This window comes from Macrotis lagotis, chromosome 3 (genome assembly GCF_037893015.1).
Source record: "Macrotis lagotis isolate mMagLag1 chromosome 3, bilby.v1.9.chrom.fasta, whole genome shotgun sequence".
Lineage (NCBI taxonomy): Eukaryota > Metazoa > Chordata > Mammalia > Peramelemorphia > Peramelidae > Macrotis > Macrotis lagotis.
In genome coordinates this window covers 166,414,465-166,431,664 of record NC_133660.1, presented here as the reverse complement: position 1 = coordinate 166,431,664, position 17,200 = coordinate 166,414,465, and the positions used below count along the sequence as shown (strand labels likewise).

Below are 17,200 nucleotides of genomic sequence, written 5' to 3'. Positions count from 1 at the left end.
ATATAATTTTACTCTGAGTATCTTTAATAACTAATTATTAATTTAATTCACCCTGGAAGGTAAGTATTAAGCTTCCCAAAAGTAAGACCAGGATCCCACAGAAACTAAGAAGCTAAGTATTGTTGAACTGACTTGGCAGATCTTCAGAATCTAACATCAGTAGTACCCTGCTTACTTAGCACAATCAAAAGTATTTAATAGATAAAGATATTTACTCTAAGGCAGTAATGCTTTAATTAACACTGATTTCTCTGTTCTATGAAATCCTATGAGTTTGAATTAATCAATTTAAATATTTTACTATATACTGTCTCATTTTTTTTCTGGAATTGTTTATTTGTATATTATCTTCCCAGCAAGATATAAAACTTCCCAGATGGGAACTGCTTCCCATATTTCTTTTCTGTTTCAAATCAGCACAGTACAGTACCCAGTAGGCATTAGTAAATACTGGTAATGTATCTGATTATAGGACATGTTTTAATTAATATCTTTTATCAATAAATTATTTATTTTTCAAATTTTTTATCACTGCTTCTTACTGATGGGCCACTAGTTCAAACACACTTTTTTTTTTTAAGGTTTTTGCTAGGCAATGGGGGTTAAGTGGCTTGCCTAAGGCCACACAGCTAGATAATTATCAAGTGTCTGAGACCGGATTTGAACCCAGGCACTCCTGACTCCAGGGCCGGTGCTTTACCAACGCGACACATAGCTGCCCCCAAGCACACTCTCTTTTAATTTCTATTTCCTCAACTGTAAAATCTGAGTGCTGGACATGATATTCTCTTTAAAATGTTATAGAAAATTGCAAATTACTATTGATATGATTACAAAATTTCTTGGTGACTTTACAACAATAGAAATACTATGTCTTCTGATATTCCAAGGTTTTGATTACAAAGAAGAAAGCAAAGATTCTTTTACCATCTTCAGACTTATAACTTTGAACACATATGATTAATAGTGTCTGATAATTGGATTGGTTTTGAAATTTTCCTTATAAATACCCCCCAGAGAAAGATATTAGTATGTTAAACATTTAAAAATTAATCTAACTGAAAGTTCACTCATTTAATAAGATGAATATTAACGAGCAAATGGAGTTCAGATGCCAAACTCCATAAAAGTTAACATCCAATATAAAATGTTCTCAAATTTGTGTATTCCAAAATTTAATTATTTCCATCAGTATGGTATATTATTACATAGCTCCAAGGAGAAAATAGTATACTATATTATTAATAAGGTAATAATAAGTAAGGCTTACCAACCATTTCACATATTTTATTTCATTTTTTCCATCATAAAGATCCATTAAGATATGTGGCATTACTATTTTGCCTAGTAGGTATTTCAACTGTACACTGAGAAATGTTAGCTGAATTTCCTTAGGCATTTCAAAAATTCAATATGTTCAAAACTAAATTCAGTATCTTTACTTCCAAACTTGCCCTGCTTTCAAACTTCTCTTTTTTCAAGAGCAGATTTGTAACTTAATTCAGTGTCATCTTTCACCCACATATCTAATCCCGTTCTCATTCTCTTTCTTTACTGCAATCTTTGATGAAGAGACCTCATCTCCCACCAAGTACAGTCGCTCTAGATGTGCTTTTTTTTTTTTGAGGCTTTTGCAAGGCAATAGGGTTAAGTGGCTTGCCCAAGACCACACAGCTAGGTAATTATTAAGTGTCTGAGGCCGAATTTGAACTCAGGTCCTCCTGACTCCAAGGCTGGTGCTCTATCCACTGCACCATCTAGCCGCCCCTAGATGTACTTTTGATTCCATCCTGTCTCTCCAGCGCAACTGCCTGCACAATTATCTCCCACCTTTAATTTTCAATCTTTCCTCATCTACTCCCTCATCTTTCTTCCCAAGCCTATCAAAAAATAGAATACACTTTGGTAGGTGTAGGAAGTATTATTAAAAGACTTTCTCCCTCAATTAAATAATATATTATTTTTATAATTCATTTGAATATTACAGTCACTCTTTGCTTTTAGTCAATCAGACTTTTTTAGGCCTTATTAGAAATGGGTTATAGCACTATAAAAACCAATTTAAAAAATCAAGTATCTCAATCAGTTAAGGGACCCTCATTGTCTTTATTAACTAAATTACTAGCTATTGAGCAAGATATAGACTAGTTGTTTGACTATGGGCAAGACCTTTAAGCTGAGTTCTAGTTTCTTCATCTATAAAATAAATAGAGCTTTCCATGACGTTCCTTCTCTCACCTTTAAATTTCCATTTTATAAATTAAGTGCTTTATCTTTTAAAGTATTTATGCCAAGAGCTACAAAATCTCAACATGAAAAAATAGTACAAAGGAAATATTCTAAAAGTCTACAAAGTTGGAGATATTTTTCTACAATAGTAGAACTTGAGTCTCATAAAATAACAGATTTTCTGTGGCATGCATTGTACTAAACATTGAGAATACAAAGAAAGCTATTATTTGTCTTTCTCTTTCTTTTTTAAAAATACTTTTTTAGGGCTATTATGTAGAGATTGTTCCTCCAAAAAATGGTAATCTATAGTAGCTATGGCAACAGATACTATTAAAGTGGAAAGTCAGATTAATTTTTTAGTCAGTTCTTTGATTTCATTGGTATAATGAACACTCAGTGAGAAAATTTCCTCTACAAATGCAGGTCCATAACTCTTCTGAAACTCAGAAAGGTCTGGAATACTAAGAGGTTGGGTTGAGTCTCCCATGATCTCACAACAAGTATGTGCCAAAGATAAGACTTCAATTAAGGGCTTCCCAAATCTTTATCCAGATGATGATCTATTAGGCCAGTGTTTCTCAAAACAAAGTTAATCTGAATGATTAAACACTTATAACATGACTGTGACAGATAAGAGTTAACATTTGCTATTCAGTTTCACAAATACTAGAAAGCATGTGAGCTTTCCACTGACTGGATACCCTAAATTGCCTTTTTTTTTTTTTACAAGGCAACAGAGTTGAGTGGCTTGCCTAAGGCCATACAGCTAGGTAATTATTAAGTGTCTGAGACCGGATTTGAACCCAGGTACTCCTGACTCCAGGGCCGGTACTTTATCCACTGCCACTGTGCCACCTAGCTGCCCCTCCCCCATTACTTTTTGATGCCATACTATCTACTTTAGGAAGACCTACCCACTATGTTATGCAGCCTCTTCTTTCAGAGGCTAAGGACCTGGTTATGTTTAAAAAAATAATACAAGTATAATAAAACATAATGAGGGAAGAAGAAAGTAGAGGTAGGGAAAAAAGCTTACATTTTGGTTAAGTTCTATTTTCCTTTCTTTAACATTATTACACTTCCTTATTAGCTTTTATCAACTAAACAAGCCCATGTAATGATAGTAGAGACACTGAATTCATTTGCTAAAATTCAGTTCAGCTTGGACATTTCCTCAGCTGTCCCTGACTATACTATTTCTCTATCATACCCAGGAAGCTGATTATGTCATTCATGTCTTCCTGTAAGGCATCTCATCAGCCTTAGTACTCCTTTCTCACCACTACCTTCTCCCTCTCTGAGGGTGGGGCCATGAACTTTAAACCTCCAGTTAAGGAGAGAGTTCAGCTCAGTCTCCTCATTTCTCACCTGGCTACTTTGAGACTTCTTCACTATCCCAGCACCAATCACATCCAATCAGTTTCCTTTTGTGTTTTATCTTCTTCCTTTAGAAGCCTCCTAGAGGGCAAGGACTGTCAGTCTGTTTCTCTCTTTTGTATTTGTTACCTCAGCACTAAGTAAAGAGTGTGGCATATAATAGATGTTTTGGGGGAAGTGTGGGGCTAAGAATGGGAAATATGAGATCCCCAAACAAAAATATATTACTTTACCAAGATGGGTCATGTGCAAAAAACCTGCAAACAACATTACTCCATAAATTGGAGTAATAAGTTCTATGTCCCAAATAACATACTTAATGAGAAGAGAATTTGTGAATTTTTTTTAACAGAGAAAACAGGGCTTTCTAATATTGAGCAATGCTTCTGCAAATTTGCTAAACTGAAACCTATAATGGAACAAGATTCATTTAAAATTTCACATATAAGTTCACTTTCCCTTAAGAAGTATAAAAAGCTACAATAACTGCATTTAAAACATCAATCATCTACAAAAGTCAAACAAGGAGCTAAGATACTCACATCTTTTTGTTCAGTCATTAGCTTGAAATCTGGCTTACTCCTCACAGGCCTTTCCAAAAAACATAATACTAGGGTTCCAAGGTCCTTTTTAAAGGATTTGATTACACCAACTGCTAACACAGCTGGCCTGAGGTTTTAATCCCAATCACAGCACCAATCAACCCAAATACAAAGCAAAAAAGGAACAAAGCAGTATTTTCAAAGAAAATAAAGTGCTGTAGAAAGATGATCACCATCTCCAGGAAAGCATTTAATACATTAAACAATGTTATTCTGCACTACAAAATGCTTATTGAAAACACTTGCAATTATTTTTAACCTGTGGGCTGTTTCTTGAAATACAGCAACTCTTTAATTTTGAGAAAATGTTAACCAAAAAATACAATTTAAGACATTCCCACAGGTTAGAAATACTGTAGATAAATTAAATAATCAATGTAACAGATGAAAATTCTTTGGAAAGAAAAGAGAGTAGTAAGAAAGTGCTAAGGAGAGTCCCGCTCTGCCATGCGCCAGCCCACCTGTCTCCCCACCTCAGGCAGCTGGCTGTTAGCATTATCTAGAGAAGCCTCCACGCTCGGACTGTCAGCTCTGATCTGAAGCACTTCTTCCATGATGACACTGCCAGCTGAATCTTGGCACTGAAGAAGGGAGTCTGTGGAGTCTGGTATTTCATCTAGAGCAGACTCATTGTTTAACTACAAGGACAGGAAAAATAAAATGGTATACAAATTTAGGAGAATAGTTCCAAAAATTGCAGGAAATCCAGTTTGCTTTGAAAGACATTGACTGTTTTGGTAATTTCTTTTTTTCATTTAAAAAATAATCATGGCAGGTATCAGTAACATACTCATTAAAGCATCAGAAGAACCAAATTAGCCATGAATAAGTGAAACCCAACTAATGCAAATACTTTTTAACAAATTGAACTTGTGATTTCATTAGTGAAGGGCAAAGTGGCACCTTCACTTCCACCTAAGTGTCACTGGTGCTGAGAAAAGAGTGGTAAAATGACTTTTTCTGTTTCCCACAGCTAGTAAATGTTAAGAGGCAAGAATTGAGCCCAGGTCTTCCTGATTCTAAGTTTAGCTCTCAAGCTCATAAGTGCCTCTCAATGAAAAGAACTTGACAAGTTTACTCATCTCTTTATGCCTATGTCTGCCTCATATCCCTCAACTCAACCAGAACCCCATGAAGCTTAAGGATGGGTCTCACAGAGATTTGAATCTCTTTCCTTCCAAGTCCAGCTTTCATGAAGCATCCCTGATTCCTCTCAGAGGTCCTTAACTTTTCTTGTGTCATGAACCCACTAGGAAAACTTCCCTTCTCAGCATAGTTTTTTAAAATAAATGAAAGAAATGTTAAATTTCAGTTAACCTATGAATTCCAGTGAAAATAAAGATGTCATTTTTTTCTTCCACATTCATGTTTACAGATACCTCTGATTAAGTAAGTATTGTTGCTTTAGATAGATGTGATCTTTCCTTCCTTATAATACTTTCTTTTTTTTCCACAAACTATTACATCAATTCTGTAATATATAGTTACTTGTGAATGTGTAGTATGCTTGAAAGCTCAATGAGTGCAGAGACTATGATATCCAATTGTTATTGTCCTCAAGAATGTTTAATAAATATTTGATGAGTATTTTGTATTTCTTCTTTTTTGTTTTCTGTTCAGAACTTTGGCTAACTTGGTTATTTTATTTTGGTTTCTGTTATCTACCCTAAGTTATCCTTCTTGGTTGTATATCATCAGAAAATGTGGCAGTCAGGGCTAGCAAGACCTTTAGCTTTGAATGCTATGATTGATGAAAGAAATAACATTATTCTTTCCAGTTTGTGAAATACTCTGGAAACAGGAACTTACTTGAGTCTCCTAACTTTATGAGATGTTATTATCCCCATTTTACAGAAGGATCTTACAGAGAGATTAAGAGCCTTGGTCAGGGTCCCCAAGTTAGCAAGTATCAGAAGCATGGCTCTCATTAGAAGCTTGTGGATTTTATCTACCATACTCCTGCTGTCATTCAATGAATAGAGTATGGAAAAAAGATGGAAAAGGGAGAGGAAAAGCAAAAGGGTGGGGAGTAAGGGAAGGCTAACCCACTGTTGTACTAAAAAGAAGTATTCAAAATTCTCATATGCCATTGATAGTGATGTGTAGTTTCAATGTAATATCCCATAGATGACTGGACTCTAATGAAATCAAGTGAAGTTTGTATTCTCAGAAAAGAGGTCAGTTCTCATCTTTGATATACAGTCAAGGTCCAAGGAAAAGAAAAACTACATTATATCATAGGGTGATAAATGTAAAAGTCGAATGGAATTGAAGTCATCTAGGCTGCCTTATTGATTAGGAAGTTCAGGCCTAAGGTCACAAGGGAAGGGGTAGAGTCAAGGCTTAAACCCAGGTCCACTGACTGCAAATCCACCACTCTTTCTATTTACCATGCTGCTTTTCTCAATCATTTGGCAATACTGACATTTACCATCTGGGAGCGGGAGAGTATTTGGCTTGCTGTCAGGGCTGCTTCCTCTTCTGAGGACTCATCAGTGTCTTCCTGATTGGTCAAGTTGAGGCTGGGTGTGCTGCCAGAATACTGACATTCCTGAAGGGAGGGCGTATCCCCTTTGTCAATGCTGTCCAATGAACGCCGACGGACTCCCCAGTTAAAATTGTCCATACTTTCACCCTGTAAAACAAGATAATTCATTATTTTAAAACAACTTATGAAGATATAGAATCTCGAGAACATGTAACAAAAGTAGAGATATTACCATTGACATTATAAACAGAGTTTCAATCAGCCCTTTAATTTAAAAAAAAGTTATATTGTTAAATATTTGTGTTTAGATCAAAACATGGTTGATAACCTATAATTAGCTTTACACGATATATAATTCTCTGAACTTTCTAAGCATTATGACTTGGGACTACCCAGTTCTAATGTCTAAATCTTAGAGCTGCACTAAAACACAAACATAAAGAGACTATGAAAGTACAAACAGACACTTCACAGATGACAACAGATTTACCAGCCACTATACCAGGCTGCAACTTACCTGCAGCTCCTGGTTAGCAAAAAGGAAAACACACATAATTAGAAAAACGAAGACAAACATTTAAAAACAGTTTCTAACTTGGGGAAAATTATTTCTGATTTTCCAATGGTAGAAGACTGATTCAAGCTCTGGATTAAGCTTTGTTTAGAATGCCAGCATGGCCAACCAGACTTCTCTCTTTATGTATGGTATAGCATGGAAAAGTCAGACAAACACTTGAAACAACATTTCTGTTTGGCTAAATGGAGAACAAATTGGTCAATGAGTTTTTAAAATTCTAATTTCACAGAGACTTACTACTTTGTGGTAAGAAATACTATGACTGAAAACTGTTCACAGTCAAAAACAACATACAAGATTCACAATTTAACGCTGTAGAAAGGCTATGCCTGATTTTTAGAAATCATTTCCTATGCTCATTTAAACATTTAACAATCAAGATCACAACCATCAATAGATATTCTCTTCCTATTTCCCAAAGATCAGAAGGAAATGTAGGAATTTCAATTCTTACAATTTCTCTAAAGTCTTGTAAAGACAAATTACACCTTTAATAATATTTTATACTATAATCATAATGACAAAATAATAGTTAAAAATATACATTTCAATATTTATAAAGTAGGTATAAAAGCTGCCTTCTTCATGATTATTCAAAGTACAGGCATATCCTGCCTAACATCGTTAATTGGTTTAGTGAAAACACAGATGATATGATCAGTGAACGGATGTCTGAGAAGACAGCTCCATAGGCACTGTGTGACAAATGGTGATCAGCTGAACGACATGGATTACTGCAGGGTGCTGTGACTGTTTTTATTGTAACAATGTTATTTCAAACTGTACTGGGTCTGGGCCTCCTTATGATAAATAGGCTTATAATTTTCATGAGGCTTCAGATAAGAGCACTTATTTCAGGCAGGCCTATTCATGTTTTAGAAGTTAGCTAGAAATCTGGTTTACTGCTCAAGAGCAAATTTTTGAAAAAAAAAGATGACATAACTGTTAACTAGGATCTAGATATACAATAAATTTCTTTCTTTTTTTTTAGGTTTTTTTTTTTTTTGCAAGGCAAATGGGGTTAAATGTCTTGCCCAAGGCCACACAGCTAGGTAATTATTAAGTGTCTGAGACCGGATTTGAACCCAGGTATTCCTGACTCCAAGGCCAGTGCTTTATCTAGTATGACACCTAGCCGCCCCTACAATAAATTTCTTAATCTCTCTCTAGTCTTTATGAATTCACATTTGCTAGAGAACAGACTGATGGGAAATTTAATTTGTGAATCTTTTATTTTATTTTTATATAAATCCTTACATTTGATCTAATATTATTGAGCTTAAAAAAAACTTATAAAGGAATTCAGGGGACAGTAATAGTGATAGAAGGCAATAGTTTGATCCCTTCAGTCCAACTCATGATACATTTTGTCCTACAACTGGAAGTGCTATTGGAATTTCTCATGCCGTTTAATATTACTTTAATAAATAAAACTTGAGGATATAGAAACCTTTACAGCTAAACCTTTACGGTTTCTTGGACAAATCAAATTTGAAATCTGAGGAAAGATAGAAACATGATAATAAGGAAAGAAATTGGGAATATCATAAGGAAAGATAATCAGTGATTTGCCACAAAGAAGTGTTCAAGAGGACAGAGAAAAAAAGATGACAATGGGAACATCTTTAAATATGATTAATTTTAAAAATAGAATATCATGCTTCCAGTAATTAAAATCATTAATACCATTTTTCTCTTCTGCTGAGCAAAAATTTGAACTTAATTTGAATGTTAAGTAACTTATGACAGTTACTTAAACAAATATATAAATTACTTTTGAATAATAAATTGTTATGTGTAGGCTTTTTGGTCATATTCTTTTTTTTTTAATGTTTTTGTAAGGCAAATGGGGTTAAGTGGCTTGCCCAAGGCCACACAGCTAGGTAATTATTAAGTGTCTGAGACCGGATTTGAACCCAGGTACTCCTGACTCCAGGGCCGGTGCTTTGCTTTATCCACTACGCCACCTAGCCACCCCTTTTTGGTCATATTCTTAATGATGTTGCAGCTTAGAAGGTCAATGTGCAAAATTTTCAATTTTTAAAAATAAATTTCAATACTTTAAATATATTTTTTATTTAAAAAGTCTATTTCTCCACTTTGAAGCTTTACTGTATGTATACTTAAAATCATGAGAAGTTTCTAATTCAATTTTTATCCATGATGAATAATAAACTGGCTGTACAATGAACATAGGACAAAATGGGTACATTCTTAGTTCTCAGACAAATTTGACTTTTAAATACTCTAGCATTTACAAGGAAAAAAACTCTGACTCTTACCTCTGCATCTTCCAGCTCAACATCTAAAAAGTCAAAATCCTTAAAAACTCCAAATTGCTGTTCACTGCTGTTGTCCTCCACAACTACTTCTTCTTCCTGAATTATTTCCTCTGTTGCAGAAATAAGACTAGTTTGTTGGTCTCCAACTTCTAAATCCTCATTAGAAGAAAAGACAACCTGTAGAAGAAAAAAAAATGTGGATCAAAACAAAAAAGTCACCCTACTTTAAATGGATAATGTTATAAGAGGCATAATATTTTTAATTTTTTAACTGGTCAAGAACTGTTATAAATATCAATAGAATTTTCCTTTCAACATTAATATAGTGGTACTGCAGGAAAATAATAGGAAAGAATATGCTTCAATATTTACAATGTACTCACTGATGGATTCTTTGGAAGACCAGACTCTGGACCACAGAGGGACAACACATTCATTAGCTTCTCTCTTGTTCTTCTCTAGTACATAAAAGCAGCATTTAGTGTCAAGAGATGATAAATTACCAAAAAAAAACCCTATATAGCACCAATGTGGTATAGTTGAAAGGATACAAGAGAGAACCTGGCTCTGAATACTAACTCTGTTACTCTGGCATTGCCATCTTGTATACCTCACCATCTGTTGGGGCTATTCAGACTTAGATCCTATAACTGAACTTGCCTTCAAGTGTTTTTCTTCAATTAAGAATGTGAACTCCTTGAGTGTACAGGCTGTCTCCCCATTTGTATTAGGTAAAGTACTTGGTACAGAGTAATCACTTAATAAAATTCTTTCTGGTCTCCCTTCTGTACTTCTACCTCTCTTACCTTCTTTCCTCTCTCTTATCTTTTTTCCTTTCTCCTCTCCCTCCCTCCCTCCCTCCCTTTCACATACCTGGGATAACTGAGGTCTCTTCCAGCTAACAGGCACAAGGGCATTTGAATTAGAGCCTGATGAAGTTGAAGAGGTACTTCGGGTAACCGCAATGACTTTTGGTTTCCCATTTCTTCCAGTTGCACTATGTTGATCACCATATTTATTTCCAATAATTGGTGTCTATACAGAAAGGGAATAATAAACTTGACTCTAATAATTCAAAACAATAGATATAAATGGTAGAGGAAATGAAATGTTCAAATATCATTTTAAGACATGTTGTAACATTAGATACAGATGGTGAAGTTCTAAAAATGTCTTAATTATTGTAAAATTTTTTTGGTCTTTAAATACATTTAAAGATGATTATTCTAAAATTCAACAAAATCTGATAAAAAATTGATAACTTTAAATTCTTTAGCTACCTTTAATTAACCATCTAAAGATATATTTGGCTTTTTGCTTTTTTGTAGCTTAACTAAGAGAATATCTAATATTCTGGAATTCATAAAACAAAAACAACAAAACAGCCCTCACTGTAATAACTTGTTCAGAAAATTAAATACAGCATAATTTTCTATTTTACCCACTTGTTCATCATTTTTACCTTTCAGGGTCTATGCAGGGGATGGTAATGCTAAGCACCATCTCAAAAAGCATGAGTGTATTTGCTTATATATCTCTCTCTCACATTTTCTCTCATTAAACAGCCAAAAAAAAAAATCTACCACCAAGACTATTATTACATCTTTGGTGCACAGGATTTTAATAGTCTGTTTTTGTTTTATTTTTGGTTTTTGCTAGGCCAATAGGATTTTGAGATTTTAATAGTTTTTAAAAAGCATTATTTAGATTTCATTGGGGTAAATCCAAGGGTTAGGTGCTGGGGGGAGAGCCATTGGTGAGGTCTCAGGTAAGGAATGACTTCTAGACATCAGGTTAAGGAATCAAACTGATCCCTTGATGTGTGTATAATATATATGTAAAATTCTGTTGAAAATGGGTTACATTTTTATGTTTGAATGGTATTTTGATTATATAAAGAATTACCTCAGATATATCAAAATGAAAATCTAATGTCTTTCCAGGCAATTCCTTGGAAACATTATTAAAAATTTTTGTGAATGATATTTCAGGAGAACCAATATCACTGCCATAACTCTTAGGAATATCATTAGGGACAACAAGACTTGCAGATCGGGACACCACCAGCTTTAATATGTTGAGGGCTTCTTTCCAGTATGGACTCTAATTAGAAATAAGAAAAAATATATTAGTCACAAAATTTTTTCTTATGCCTAGAGGAGCAGCCCTGGAAACCATTTCTCTTAGAAATTATATATTTTCTCTTTAAGGTAACAGATACATGAAATGAAACCAAGATAAGCTATTGCTCTTGAAGGAAATTTAGGGTACAGGAAAAGATGAGCTTAGATGAAGTGGAACATTTGGTTATGTACACACAGAGTACATTTATTTTAAGTAGTCAACAGCAATCACATGTTATTTATTACATGATTTCTTGGGAATGGTAAATTACTCCTGATTAAATCTTACCTCTTTGAGAAGGAACTCTTCTTTAAAAATATAGTTATACAGCCCTTACTATGTGCCAAGTACTCTGCTAAGCACTTTACAACAAAAATATCTGATTCTCATAACAATCCTGGGAGGTATTTCATCCCCATTTTATAGAAGAGGAAACTGAGGGCAGAGGTTTAGACTCCTCACTCCCCTAAAGGGGGTCAGTGGAAAGAATGCTAGACCTCATCTTAATGACATCTTAGATATTTCCTCCCTGTGTGACTCCAGCAAGTCATTTCACCCTGTTTGTCTCAATTTTCTCATCTGTAAAATGAGCTGGAGAAGGGAATATGGCAAACCACTCCAGTATCTCTGCCAAGAAAACTCCAAAGGCTTTCACCAAGAGCAGGACACGACTAAACAATAACATAAAAGTGTACGTAGACTGTGTTTGTATCCATTGTCTTCCTGACTGACCCTGCGTTCCAGATACACTACCATCTCACTTTTCAACTGGGTTCTGAAAAAGATGAGATGATCCCTCTCCATTATTATGTGCAGAATGCTGTAGTTGTTTGCCCTCCATTCTATAAATCAATGACTTCAGATAGGTAGTGTCTTGACTTGCAAGTAAAAATGAAAGAGGGATGAGCTTTAAGAAACCCCAGTTCTACAGAAAATGACACTCAAGTCATTAAGTACTTTGCTGCAAAAAGACAAATAACATTTCTGGTTTGTAAACAGCTTTTCTAGTACGCTAACAAAAAGGTGGGATGGAGAAGTACAATATATGTCAAGGGATTTAGAAGGGGGTCTGCATAAAAATTGGTCATTTAAAGAATTAGGTTAGGACAGCAAGGTCTTCCAAGTAAATAGTCTTCTAGTCATTGCTTCAATAATGGTTCCTATAAGCTAATTACTGCCCTCCCTTTTTTTGCACTTGAAGGAAAAGGACAATTAAGTTCTTTTCCTATTCCCAAATTCATGTACAATTTCTATAAGAGATAGAGATGTCTATAAAAGTGAAGATCATTATTTATCTATCATTCTACATATATCTATCAATCAATACAGCTGCACAACCACAAATCAACTATATTTTCAACAAAGAGTTTTAGAACTTTGTTTTATCTGCAAGAGATCAAGAGTTGGCCTCCTATATTTCAGTATAGTCTTATAAATAACCTAGATATATGGTCTAATATATTCATAGTCAAATTAGTTTTCAAAATGTTGGATTGGAGAAGTTATAGAAGAATAAGGTCATAAATAAACTCCTAGATTTTGGCCATTTTATAGCAATTGCTGAAGCAGTATGGAAATATTTTAGACAGATTTTAAAGAAACTCTTAAATTTCTATTAACAAATTAAGTAGAAGTTTTCCTTGGGTATATCTCAGGAAATTTGAAAATATGCCTAAAAGTCTACACTTTTTCAGGGTAAATCTAGAACAGAAACTAGCAACTTTTTAAAGCAAAACCATTTTGGTAAGCAGCATTTTATTTATTTTTTTTATTTTCGTTTTTTTTGCAAGGCAAATGGGGTTAAGTGGCTTGCCCAAGGCCACACAGCTAGGTAATTATTAAGTGTCTGAGACTGGATTTGAACTCAGGTACTCCTGACTCCAGGGCCGGTGTTCTATCCACTGTGCCACCTAGCTGCCCCCTAGCATTTTATATTATATATTTATTTATACATGCTGAATTGATATTAGAGATATTTTAAACTGTCTACACCTGTATTGACTTTTTCAAATATTCAGAGGGATTTGTGGTCTCTGTATGACTCCTGTCCATGTCCTCCCAGTTTGCCACTTTAATTCCTTGATCTTACCAAATGACCAGACCATTTTCTCCACCTATTCGAGAAGATATCAGTTCCTTCATGTCTTTTACTGCTGTTCTTCTTCAGAGCTCCATGTTGTTTATCTTGCAGGTTGCTTCTATATACACTATGAATTCTTCAATACACTCAATGAGCTAGGCATTTTTAATTCTTCAAATATGGTGTCATTCCATGTCTTGCTGCCACAGAGCAACACCAATGAAATGTGAGATTAAAATGATAGGTCTTGGCTTTCATAGGAATCTTGGGATTAATAAAAGTGTTGTCTATTTGAACCTACTTTCCTTGTCCTGTTCTATTTTCTGTATGGATGCTCAGGTCAAATCTCTTCTGAATGATTACAGATTTCTTTCATAAAGATCTATAATGGCTTAATAAAATAAAGATAGTACCAGAAAAGGAGCATCTGAAGGACCTGGCCATATGTTGGGAATCACTTTTCAACATAGTCTGCACATTGAATTCTCCAGTGACTAATGATGAAGATAATGTTGATGTTGATATGCTTGTGAATTGGATTTGAGTGTGTGTTTGTGTGTGTGGGCTGTTTTCAGTCACCAGCCTCACTTTCTTCTCCAGAACCATTTGAGTCCAGTGGCCAGATAGCAATCAGGATGATTGGAGATGGCCCTGGATGCAAGGCAATCAGGGTTACATGAATTAAATGACTTTGGGTTCACAGAGTTACTAAGTGTCTGAGGTGAATTTTGAACTCAGGTCCTCCTGACTTCAGAGACTACCACGCACCATTTAGCTACATGTCCATTAGTTTACTTTTTTGGCTAAAAATATACATGTATAATTAAAGAGCCATAGGTGGAAACTAAGTTACTATTCTTTCAAAATTTGAAGCTTTGAGTTACTTTGTAATTAAAAATGAGTATGCCCAAGGGGACTCTATCAAAATCAGGATTCCTTAAGCATTTCTTTCTGCTCATACAAATAAATGGAACTGGAAATGACCAAGCCAAACCAAGATACTGCTCATTTCATCTAAAATGAAATACATAAAAGTGGGTTAAATTATATTATTTCTAAAGTTCCTTTCTGGATACAGTACTCTACTATTGAAAAATATTTCCACTAAATTCTTTATCTAATGCTTTCAAAGTTTCTGGGGATATAAAGACAATGGAACAGTTCATGACCTCAGAGATTCCATTCAAGAAAACAACAAATACATAGATAGATAAATACAAAATATAAAAATATACAAAGTAATTTTTTTGATGGATGGAGAAAACTGGGAAAAATTTGTAGGAGGAGGTACTTAATTTGAAAGGAGCTAGGGGTTCCAAGAAGTGAAGGTGAGGAAGGAGAGAAGTCCAGTCACAGAAGATGGTCTATATAAAGCAGGGCCCACAGGTGGGATTCGTCTGGTATCACCAAGGAAATCACAGGGAAGATTCAAAATTCAAAAAATTTAGTAGCTTTTTAGGGGTGAACTAATTAAACATTTTAAATCATTGAATGATGTTAGAACTATCCAAATGGCCCTTGGCTTCTAAAAGGATTCCCTGCCCTGATGTAAAGAAAGATAGATGGAATGTCATCAGTTTGTAGATCAGTTTGGCTAAAACTTGGGTATTACTTAGTTTCATATGAAGAATAGTGGCACAATCACACCTGTACTTTAGGTTTAAGGCCTAGATGGTGTAGAAGTAATTCTGAATTTAAAAAACATTTTAATCAGGTTTGATTTCATTTCCAACTATTATCAATTATACCTCCCCTGCATTTATTGCTTCTTTCTACAATGATATAGCCACCACTCTTGTTCAGGCTCCCATTACCTCCCTGCATTCGTGGGGCTTTGTAGACATTGTAAAATACTCTAATTTTATTTTTCTGCCTCAAATCTAATCCCTTTCCAGTTCATCCTTTGGCATGCCCATGTGCACCATGGTGAGATTCTTAAAAGTACACATCAGACTGAGCCATTCCCTGTCTCAATAAGCTCTAGTGATTCCCTTATAGCCTTCATTGCCAAATACAAATGTCACTGACATTTAAAGTACTTTACAATTTGACTTTCACCTAACCTTTTAGTCTTATCATATGCATTACGTTGCACCCAAACTGGCCTTGGTCCTGTTCCCAACACAACATTCCACACCTCTGAACATCCCCCAGGCTCACATTTCATGCTTATTTCAAGAAACCAATCAATCAAGAAGTATTTATTACAGAACAACTATTAATGAGGCTCTGGCTACACATGAGGGATACTTAAAAGGAATGAGCCTATTGAGAAAGACAAGTATACATAAAAAATATACACAACTAAGTAAAAAATAATTAAATATGAGGTAGTTAGGGAGAGTAAACACCAGCAATTGTGGGAATCAGGAATAAATGAATGAAAAGTATTTATTAAGCATTTTCTATTTATAAATCTTTGTGCTTAGTACTGGGGATACAAGTAAAAATAAAGTCCCTGCTCTCATAGAACTCTCTTTAATGGAAGAGAAATCATATGATATATGGAAAGTTTATCTGTCAGAAAAACAAGTTCTGCCATCTTCTATACCCTAGCATAGATAGGAATGCCTTTTCTTGAATGGCATTTCCACCAATGAAATTTTAATTTGTGTTACTGACTTTGTTTTCTGAGTCTTCATCACTGGGGCTAAAGAGTGTAGCTACCCAGGTGATGGCATCAGGGTTCTGGACCAGCTCCAGCAAGATCTGAGGGAACTTCGGTGATCTTGCCAGGCAATGTGTTATTTCTTCTCTCTACCTTAGAAGATCTTGCTACTTCAGAGAGGCTGGCTTCCTTCACCTCTGAGCAGCACTTGGTGGGCAGCAAGTGGGATGACTGGTCTCTGCTTCACAAGAAAAGCTGCTTCTCTTCTGCTGATAATGGCTTTGAGCTCAAGGGCTGGATTGGAAACAGACCTGTGGTAGGCTGCAGTTGGAACAATCACTCCCAAAGTTCTTCTACTCTGATTTTACTAAACCACTAAGTCTATAAGCTTTCTCAGCTGGTGATTCTGATTAGAGTCAATGAAGAAAAAACCCTATCCTTTTTTTTAAGTTTTTTTTTTTTTGTAAGGCAAACGGGGTTAAGTGGCTTGCCCAAGGCCACACAGCTAGGTAATTATTAAGTGTCTGAGACTGGATTTGAACCCAGGTACTCCTGACTCCAGGGCCGGTGCTTCATCCACTACGCCACCTAGCCGCCCCAAAAAACCCTATCCTTAAAAAAGCAATGCCATGTAAAATAAAGAGTTGCAGTGGCAGTGAGTCATCCATTTAATCAAGTATGTCCTGGCCCAAGGACAATCACTTAAGTATATGACTGTCAATAAAGAAAATGTCCAGATAATTCTAGAATCATTATGAGAATGTTATTGTAAATAACCATGTTTAACATTAAATAAACCTGTGAATAAGGGGAAAGAATCATCATTTTTC

The 17,200-nt window shown here is 35.0% G+C and overlaps 1 protein-coding gene across 18 annotated transcripts in view; it reads right to left on the bottom strand.

Annotated features, from left to right (window-relative positions):
• The window catches only part of FRYL (FRY like transcription coactivator), a 283,659-nt gene that overhangs the window by 20,627 nt on the left and 245,832 nt on the right, over positions 1-17,200 (bottom strand). For 11 of the 18 annotated variants that reach the window (XM_074229478.1, XM_074229492.1, XM_074229477.1 and 8 more), the window contains 6 exons: positions 11,464-11,661; positions 10,432-10,593; positions 9,942-10,016; positions 9,559-9,735; positions 6,637-6,846; positions 4,673-4,849 (listed from right to left, as the gene is read on the bottom strand). In XM_074229478.1, coding sequence (XP_074085579.1) covers positions 4,673-4,849; positions 6,637-6,846; positions 9,559-9,735; positions 9,942-10,016; positions 10,432-10,593; positions 11,464-11,661 — 999 coding nt within the window. The remainder of the gene's footprint in view (positions 1-4,672; positions 4,850-6,636; positions 6,847-9,558; positions 9,736-9,941; positions 10,017-10,431; positions 10,594-11,463; positions 11,662-17,200) is intronic. The other 7 variants (XM_074229483.1, XM_074229487.1, XM_074229494.1 and 4 more) reach the window with 3 other exon arrangements.